Consider the following 10527-nt stretch of genomic DNA (forward strand, 5'->3'; position numbering starts at 1 on the left):
GATAATGAAAGCCACGAAAACAAAATAAAACAAGAGATTGCTCAGGAACGGACTAAAGAGGCTGATTTAAAAAATGTTGATGTGTTCATAAATGCAAATGTAGATATCAAACGATAGAAAAGGTAACGCAAAAGTAATTTTCCGATACTACGAAATTTCATTTCATTTTACCGTCACCATTCCGATGCCCAAATTGAATAAAAAACAACGCATGTTCGCGTATAGGCCGCAAAGCGCATGTGGCCAGCGGCGACATTTTTCACCATATTTGAACGGACGCACTCCGTCGTTCCTAAATCTTTGATCATAAAGAAACGGACTAAGCATTGAAAGCGTTGTAGAAATAAATACCACCACTTTTTGCGGGTGGGAAGTGAGGTAAATATTACTTAAATATGTCTGTATAATGCTGATACGACTTCAAGAATGTATATAGGTACAAATATAAAACAACAAGAGCACACTATCAAGCATGATCAGAATTTATTGCGTGATTTTATTTGACAGAGGGGAAAGTACACAACCGACATGTCCTGTCTCTTAAAAGTCAATGTTTTTACTATATTTGAACGGACAGCGCTCTCGGCTCTTAAATTATTACCACGACGTTACAAGCGAAGTAAGGACATACCCGCACATGGTAAAAACATGCTCCCTAAAAATGGACTCTGCATATTCTTCCATTTAAAACGTTAACCATACCAAAACCATATAAAACGCGACGCATTTTTATCGCACAGTGTTAGATTTTAAGCGATGGGCGCACAATACAATTGTTTAAAGAGTTCGTATGAGCAATAGCGTTAAAGAAGAAACGGCGCAAATAAGTTCAAAAAATCATACATCTGTGACTACGCATTCGCTACTTGTTTCAATTTTTTAAAGTGAATGACAGAGATACTATTATTATTTTATACATGACAGAAGAAACGGAATAAGAAACCATAGAACATTTGAAACAAACCCAATCCTAGAAAATAGGTCAAGGGGATTCAAGTCGCTGAGAATACATCAGCCAGTGATTGCAGTCAAGTAAGCACTAACGGGGAATCTCCACTTTCTAAACACCTGTAATACAATATCACCGTCCTTGTTATTCCCTTTGGAACAGTTATAGAATTGTCCTAGGTGTGAAAACATTTGTTGCCTTCTGTCGCAAAAGTCTCACAATTCTCAGTTATTAACGAAAGGCAAATTGTCACAACACTTCAATGCAACACAAACTCTTTGTGCATTGTATCATGAATTCTTTTAGTTACCTTTACGGTGACGTCGTTGTTCTAGAGAATACGGCCCGAAGCTATTCACTATTTCAAATGGTTAGTGACGATGGTGTTAACGCATATTGTCATTCGAGGTTTCACTTAAGTCCTCTTCCCCTTCCTATATTTTCGTATAAGTAAACATTGGGAAGGCGGAGATGATTTGGGGAGGGGATCATGTCTCTTTATTCATTTTACATCATAAACTTATTCTTTCACCTTTGCACTTTTAAAGTAATAAATAGAAGAATAAATGGGATATCAGCAAACGAGTGGTTCGCACACGGAACTGCTCATTTACTGATGTTTTCTTTTGTTGCTGGCTACGTGAGATTATTTATTTCATTCTGTCGGCTGTAGGGCTGGTAAGCATTCGCGAGCTGTGGAGTGCAATTCATGAGTCGCTAGGAGACTGCACCCACTCGACTGCCTGACCTACTTGCAGATTTAATTTTTGTTTTTCATTATTTTCTTACGTTTTTCGAACAAACATTATTGTACGTATCGTATTATCCTTTACTACTAAAATCAACTGAATGATTCAACATTTTTATCGTTATCATCTGATTGCTCATTTCTCTATAGAGTGACGGCTAGTATATACTGCATTATCATACATCGCTATCCACTGTCATATCTGAGTTCACTCTCACTCACTCACTCTATCACATAGTTCGTCCAGCATTTTACATAGTTTAAACGATGTTTGTATGTTTTAAATATCCTTGTTAAATTTAGCGTTTAAAAAAGAAACAAAAGATCATCGCATTTCTGGTTAACGGAAAAATGTTTTTTGGTTATATTTTAAGCGCGCCGACAAGCCGTTTAAACGTAAATCTAAAAAAAAATGTCTCCTAACTTCTCGCGCACATTTTCAGCCTATGCGGAAAACATGTATTTCGTTTGTTTCATTTGTGGAAATTCACGAATGGTTAAATAGATTTCCCGAGCATTCGCCACGACCCTTGTTGAAAATGTCGAAAAAATACGCCCAAAGGATAAAATGAGAAACAAGTGAAAGAGTAAATAATATACACACATGATAATGAGAACAGAAACAAGAGAGGGAATATACTAACAGAATCTAAATTAACACTTTAGGTAATATTAAAATTTGTAGTTTATTCATATCTGTCTATTATAAACGGAGATATTATTTATCTGCCTTTATAACGGAGGGTCAGCACAGTTCGTACAAATTTTTCATACATCTCTATCAGTATTTCTGAATTTATTTTATGGACATCATCATCTCCCCTACCTTATCCTGCTCCCGTATAGTCAGCGCACCGGATTTTCGTCCTCCAAATAACTCTATCATCCGTCATCTCAGTCATCACTCCCTTCTTGATCATGTCACCTTTCACGCAATCCATCCATCTCTTTCTAGGTCTACCTCTACCGGTGTACCTCTACATTCGTAACTAATGTCCTTCTTAAATGCAATTCATCCCTTCATATCATGTCCATACCACGCTAACCTTTTACTCCTTATTCTCTCAACCACTGGGGCTACTCTCAAACTTCCTCTAATATACTCATGACGTATCTTAATCCCATCGTGTTAACCCACACATCCAATTAGATTATGCACAAATTTCATATAATTCATTTCTGCAGTTTTCCTTTACCCTTGATGATATCTACAACCTTTCTTGTAATTGGACCTTTTAATTAAAAAACAGAAATGATAAAAAAAAATAATTTATTGAAACCTTAATTAGATATTACATTCAACAAGATCTCGGTAGTTGCAGTAAAGATTCTTCTGGTCCCAATAAAGGTTGCTGGGGCATTTGAACTTGTGTGGTAAGAATTTTCCACTAGGATCTACAGTGCAGATGTAGAACGAAGTACAGTCCTTAGGGTCAGCTGTTAGTCCTTCTGATTTACATACATTGCCCGACGGAGACACGATTGGTTCTGAAATTATCAAAACATTTTATAAATTGAACAACCAAGCAAAAGTTCGTTTATGACTCAATATAACCACTAAGTATAAATAGAAGATAAATAAAACTATTACACACATTGACACAGTTAATAAAATAGTATTTTGGATAAAATAAGTCAATTGACTGTGTTGCGTCCTCCAAGAGCGCCCACATCTTTGCCAAAAGCATCGCACAAACGGTTTAGTCTCACTTTGTTGGTTACGACCTTACTATATCAGGTAGCACACTATTCGATTTTTACTTGTGCAACTAAACAGTTGAATTTGCTGCGAAACAATGGACAATCGCATAACAGTTGGACAATAGTTTAGTCAAAAGTATGCGCCCGGTCTTAGGGGAACAATAATCAAATGAAATAGATAAAGACAGTAGAATACAAATTTAAACAACCATAAATACCTTTTGTTGTATTTGAACCAGGTCTAGTAGTTGTAGTAGTAGTGGTAGTAGTACTAGGAGTTGTAGTTGTAGTAGTACTAGGAGTCGTAGTGATGATATTTCCTAAAGCCTTATGAATAGCATTCAGAAGGGGATATTTCCCATAGCCACAGACGTTACGAAAATCGTCAGTTTCAATACTCCAAACCATGATACCGCGAATGTTTTTGCTCAATCCATATTCTACTTTCGCGGTTAATGAACTAGCATTATCGAATGATATCCAGTTTCTGTTCTGTACCGCGTAAGGGACCTTCGCTAGGCTGTCGTATCTCACATTCCATGTCTCTCTTTGTAATTTGATGCAAAACTGAAAATATCAAAGTTAGCGAAATTATGAGCTGGCACACACTTGAAAATATCGCAGAACTGTTTAGTCTCGCTTTGATTCCTTTAAGCTTGTATGGAGGTTACATTACTTGATTTTTAGTTGTTCAACTAAACATTTGAATTGGCTGCGAAGCAATTGACAATCGCACAGCAGTTGTGCGATAGTTTATTCACTCTAAATCTAAATGTACCAAACTAGAGGGATACTAAAGCAAATTCACTTCAGACCACAGTTTCAACTTTCTAACTACTTAGATTATTTTTAATAAAAAATTTAGAGTCAAGCGTATTTGCTTTTATAGCCGTCAAATAAGCAGCAAATTCTCTGGCAATTGTCAAACACTTCATTTCACTATTTTTCAAACTATCTAACGTTATAGACTAAATTAAAGTATTTTTTCACACTAAGAGATTATATTAGTGACCACCTAAGGACAAAGTGCGTTTTTAATATACATGTACCTACCTCATTGTATCCAATGATACCGTTAGTAGAAGTATAAGGACCGGCTATGCCCGCACCGCTAGATGGTGCTCGAACACCATTTATAGCCGCGTTAGTCAAAGTGAACGTATGACCATAAAGAGGTAGACCTAGTATTATCTTTTCAGGTGGACATCCTGAAACGGATTTTAAGAAAATCAAGTTAATTTCAAAGGTAATATATAAACGTCTAGCCATCAACAAATTGTACAAATTCCTGATATTATAAATGCGTAAGTTTCGATGGATAGATGTTTGTTGGAGTTTGTAGTCTAAACTGCTGAACGTATCTTGATGAAATTTGGTTTGACTGTCGTGGGTAGTCTGGAAGTACACATAGGCTACTTGCATTTTTTATTTCATGCGGACAGAGTCGCGTGCGAAAGCTAGTTATACTAAGTACCTATAACTAGAAAATTCCTAGTTATCCTTACATTTACATTTACATTATGTCAAAAATTGAATTTATGATAAGAATGCCATAAAATACAAATATCATAATGTATTTTTATACCTCCCTTTACTTAAATCTCACTTTAAATAAAATTAAAAACCAATTTTAAAGTTTGTCTTACCGCTTTTGATCCAGTACTCCAGTGCAACATCTACGGTATACAATTGTTCTCTAGGAATGTTCCCATCCCCTTCTCCTTTATGCAGTGGAGAGTTGTGTCCAGTTACCGCGTCCCATGGGCCATACAAATCATACGTCATTAGACCGATGTGGTCCAAATATCTAGAAACAAATGAATATGCTATCGTTGAAGTTGAGTTATGGCAAAGAGTAATTACACGAAGAGTGAATAATTGAAGATATTCTAATGTTAATAACTTACTTGCTGATACCAGGTATGTCGTAAGCCTGGATAGCGACCGCTTCAACAGCAGCGACGGCGGAACTCAACTCGAATCCGTATTTATCAAATTCTGTTCTAAGTTCTTTGAGCAGTTGTACGAAGTTCTGTATATCAGCTGGTCCGTTCACTGTGTCCCGTCTGTTAGGGTACTCCCAGTCTAGATTTAGACCATCAAAATCGTAATCTTTCATCATCTTTATAGCGCTGTTTATGAAATTCCTTCGTAGTATTGAGCTAGCTGCCATCTAAAAACATGAAAATGGTCTATTAATCGTCAGCACACGTTGTAAGGAGCTCGGAGTCCTACTGGGTGACTAGTCTATAGTCAACCACGCTGACCCACTCCGGGTTGACTTCACATATATCTTTGGATTTCTTCTCATATACGTGCAGGTCGTATCATGATGTTTTCCTTTACCGTAAGAAACGTTTGTCAAATGTTTTAAATTCCAAATTCAAATATTTGAACATCAAATTCAAATTCGCTTTCTAGAAAAAATTAATTCTAAATTTTATGTTTCAGACATAAAATGCGTCCTGTTTCAAATGTCAATATTATTTTTCATACTTAAATGAAAATGGTAAAATATAATACTTACTCTGGAATATTTCGCTGATCCTTCATTCCATCCACCAACCGCCAAAAGAGTTTTAAGATTAGGTCTGCCAATTTTTAATGCGTTGAATTTGGCAAAGTTGTCTGTTAATATAGAAATTTGTTACAATTATTATTTAAAGATTAAAAAAAATGTTGTTGTGGCTTATCCTTTATACTTATTCATCTATCTTCCAAGTATAATAACAGGTTATCAATAGGTACTAATGTTATAAAACAGCAAGATTCGTATTTTTGTATGTATTGAAATAACCCAAAAACTACTGGGTCGATTTCAAAAATTCTTTCACCATTAAAAAGCTACGTTATCAATGAGAAACATAAGCTATTTTTTAATATATTTTTTAATTTCACGCGGGTGAAGTCGCGAGCAACAATAAGTTTATTAATAAAGCTATAGGAATTGTGATATAAAAATTTTACATTGATTTTTAAGTAACTTCCACCCGCGACTACAACCGCGTTTTATTAAAAAAAGTAAGTAGCGTAAGAATTCTTTCATACTATTATCCACATCTATGCCAAATTTAATCAAGACCCATTTAATACTTTAGGCTACAAATTCTAACAAACATCCATTAAGGTTTCTCTCACCTCTTCCCCAATTATCGGGTAAATCTAGATACGGATCTAGAGATATGACTGTTCCTTGAGTGTTGATACCGACGAACGAGTAAACCAGATGCGTGCATAAGTTGGGGTCAATATGTTCGACGTCGAATTTGCCCAAACTCGGGCGATAAGTCGCCCACGTCCCATAGTAACATAATACCAATTCTGAAAACAATTAAAAATCACTTTTTTGTACACATACTGACGCAATAATTACTTGATTAAGGCCCTGTCCCACCAAATTGTAAATTATCTGATAATCCAACTTGTAAAATGTGTGATGAAATATCGGATTTTGTTACCTTATAGTAACTTCATTTTTGACCGACTTCCCAAAAGAAGGAGGAACTCAATTCGTCTGTATGATTTTTTTAGTTAGTTACGGTATAACTCCACCGCTAGTGGACCGATTTTGATAATCCTTTTTTATGCTATCTGAGACACTATCAGCCAGTCGTGGGACAGGTCCTAAATTTGTTTTAAAGCCACAATTATTCATTTATATTAGCTTTGCATTTCCAATCCCAGTAACTTAACTCACATAAAATTTTTAACAATAAAAAAATCAATTTACAACTTACTATCACTTGCTTTAACAATATTGACGCTCACAATTAACAATGTTAATGCAATATATTTTAAAATCATTTTAAACACAACAACTAAATAAACCGATTGGTGTACACTTAATAGTAGATATCACAAAAACACCCTATATAAAGACATTTTATCATAATCGAGTACCATTGTCCTTTTATTGTTAATCACAAATGTTAATGACACTTGTATGAGTGTTTGTTTAAAATAAGTACTATGCGATTAGAAAACATTATATTATAATGGATTTTAACCTCTAACTATATCCAGTTGTAACTCACCACTGCTTAGTCCAATCTTAACACTATTCCAGTCGCCTATTTGACAGTGGTAGAGCCCGCTTTAACTTCGCACGAATGCGCTGGCTCGCCCGGTAATACCACAACTATACAGAAGACAGACGTGAAGTGGAAGGTCCAATTTTAATCCTTTTTCGTTCCCACCATTTTTTTATACGAAAAAGATGGGAAGGGAACTTGGATTTGACGGTGCTTAGACGCATATGAGAGGGAAATATCCTCTTTATGTGCGTCTTCTCTTCCGTCGATCATGATATTACGAATGTCTATGGACAACGGTCGCTTCGCTATTTTAGCGGATTCAGTTGGCCACTTGATCGTTTGCCACCTTATAATATAAAAAAAATACCCCTTTGTAAATCACCACTGCTTACTTCAGTCTTAATACTACCAGTCGTTACAGTACCAGTAGTGACTTGAAAACTTCATTATACGATTGAAAAAAGGAAGGTTGTACACGCGTCTGTATATACTTGTTTGACAGCCTAGAACCTCAACGACTGAACTGATTTTGACTGAATAAAGTGTCTTTAAAATTGTCTTCTATCTCGGAGTATATTGCTTATAGTAATTTTTTTTTATTAGAATGAAAAGTGATTACAAAAACGATAATAATTGTTAGTATTGAGTGGGATAACACGAGTACGCAAGCATATTTACAGAAGTAATGATAAGATATGAGGATTAGTTAGTAAAGAGAAATCACCGCTACTCGATACTGACTTTCTTATTGTCCGCCATGTTTGTTTGCTTTTATCTTTTTGGATTTGATTTCTAAAAAGTTTTTTATTACTTTGATAAATGTATATATCACTAAAACAATATTTTTAAAACACTTTAAAAAATGTATAACAGTATTCAAACTGTACGCAGGCTCGTAGGCAAGGCTTATTGTAAAAAAATAGTTACTAAATTAATCTATCTTTGTCTGAACTACTAGCAATATGCGAACATATTTTTAGTATCGAGCCCGCTCATTTGATAAGCGTTTTGGGCTAAAATATCGAGGCATCGTAATGTTTGATTTGCACTATACCACTAAATGGAATTCTATACACCGGTAACAGACGTAAGAACAAAAAATTTCTACCGCAACAAATAAAAACACTAAAAAGTCTCACTCTCCTTATCTAATATGAATAGAGGGATAAGGACAGAGAGATGATGATACGAAGTTTTCATTTAGTCATTTAACAAACGATATAACTTCGTTACGCGCCTTCTGTCTACAAATGAGTTATTACGTCACAGGCTTTAGATGCGCGAACAAAACGTTATTTGACATTTTTATGAGCTGTCCCGTATGATGGGATGATTTATATAACGATTACGCCAGAAATAAAAAATACTGGATGAATATATTTTATCGGTAAGCTGAACTTCGATTATCATCTGTTTATTTAAATAAAAATTAATGATGGAATGTCGAAGAAAATGATTTTTTTTATTGTTTCAATTGATCAGTGAAATATGTTCAAGTCATGAAGTATACTCCTTTTTTGCATCTGTGTAATAGAATTTGTAGTGTCTGTTTGTAATTTCAAAAGAAAAGTACCAGATTTCGGGAAAATGTGTTTTGGTTGCTGATAACAAAAATTGCATTAAAAAAATTGTCTGTCTTTTTGTTAGCAAGCGGCGTTTAATTCGGGTAATTTTTTTTTTACCGGACTTTTACTGAAGGGTAGCTGACATAGAAAGGCATATTATCGGCAACATTTTTATCTTAATATTGCGTGTACGAAGTCGCGGGCAATAGTTATTCTTAAATATAAACTCACTAGCTATTCTCGTGCGGCTTTATCCGCATGAAATTATGAAAATTTTATTTTATTGTTTACATTTCTCAAATAATCAATTCCAAATTTCAAAATGACATAACATTATGTGGAAGCATTGCAGTTTTACTTCCTTGATGTTGGCAGCTTGTAGCTTATGGTCTCTTTCCCACATTAGGTTTTTTATCCAATTTATTTAGCCCTAAGTTTAATAGCGTGAAAATATATAGCTGAAAGCGTGACGTTAGTGAAGGGCTTTTTATTAAAGAAAGTATTATTCAAAAATATGCTGTGATTGCTGACATCCCACGTCACAAAGTAGTGTGTGTTTACGCTTTATTATATTAGTATAGAAGTATACACATATGTAGATGAATACATACATGTATGTATACTATGATAACATATTTAAATATCACATCTAGTAAGTTAGGGTTTTATGAGTGTGGACGGCAGTTAATATGCCTCAGTTTTATGAGTCGCGTCGGGACAAATATGTGCAGAGTTGCTAGATTTTTATGAACTAAAACCCCTTTATTAACTTACAAGTTTTACTACAGATTAAAATAGTTTTTATACCATAAAGTGGCTAATGACCAACCACCTAAATCTGCCAAAATGTCGCCAGCGCTGCCCATAGACATCCGCAACTGCAGATGATTTGGCTACCTTTAATTGATGAAGGAGTCGCCCATTAAGAGTATATTTACGTCCGTCTCCTTTACCATTTAATTCACTTTCCCTTCCCATCCCTCTGTTATAAGAAAGGTGAAAAGGGAAAGAGGCTAAAATTAGGTCTGCGGCACACATATGGCGCCTGTCTTCTGTGTGGTCGTAGTATTGCAACGGGCGAACGTCCTTGCTGCAAAGTTCTTAAAGCGAACAAATAAATCTTACTACTTTGAACTTATCTTGCATACACAACTACTAAAATTAATTTACAACTATCGACTGCAAATAGAAACCATTGTCAATCGATGTATAAAAATTTCATCCGTAATTGGGATCTGTGAAGAATGGTGAGATATTTCAAGCCTCCAATCTGATACAAGCGAAACTAACAAACAGCGACTACTATTGAAATTCGATTCGAAATCATTTAAATATGTTACAATCTGTTACGTCCAAAACCTGGTTCATTTATGAAAAATTTATTGCATTTTTGGCAATTCTTACGTAGCAACATTAATATCTGGAACTTATTCTCCATGTAATTTCTTTCGCTCATCCATACTAATGTTATAATGAAAAAAGATTTGTATTTTTATATCTATTGGTATAACTCAAAAACTACTAGGCCGA

The 10527-nt window shown here is 34.9% G+C and overlaps 1 protein-coding gene across 1 annotated transcript; it reads right to left on the reverse strand.

Annotated features, from left to right (window-relative positions):
• Positions 1–2982: 2982 nt before the first annotated feature.
• LOC106103197 (probable chitinase 2) lies at positions 2983–7202 on the reverse strand. Its single transcript, XM_013282886.1, has 8 exons — positions 7136–7202; positions 6537–6719; positions 5926–6026; positions 5306–5571; positions 5045–5205; positions 4452–4606; positions 3617–3965; positions 2983–3185 (listed from the first exon to the last, which is right to left on the reverse strand). Exons 1-8 carry the CDS (start codon positions 7200–7202, stop codon positions 2983–2985), a joined length of 1485 nt encoding a protein of 494 aa, XP_013138340.1.
• Positions 7203–10527: the final 3325 nt, after the last annotated feature.

The sequence above is a fragment of the Papilio polytes genome, unplaced genomic scaffold (assembly GCF_000836215.1).
Source record: "Papilio polytes unplaced genomic scaffold, Ppol_1.0 DF823835.1, whole genome shotgun sequence".
NCBI classification, from domain to species: domain Eukaryota; kingdom Metazoa; phylum Arthropoda; class Insecta; order Lepidoptera; family Papilionidae; genus Papilio; species Papilio polytes.

Excerpts from the sequence above, each read along its gene's own strand:
- LOC106103197 (XM_013282886.1), bottom strand. The coding sequence starts at position 7,202 with ATGATTTTAAAATATATTGCATTAACATTGTTAATTGTGAGCGTCAAT. Across the intron at positions 6,720-7,135 it reads TATTGTTAAAGCAAGTGATA|AATTGGTATTATGTTACTAT; the intron begins GTAAGTTGTAAA and ends AATTGTTTTCAG. Across the intron at positions 5,572-5,925 it reads GATCAGCGAAATATTCCAGA|ATGGCAGCTAGCTCAATACT; the intron begins GTAAGTATTATA and ends TCATGTTTTTAG.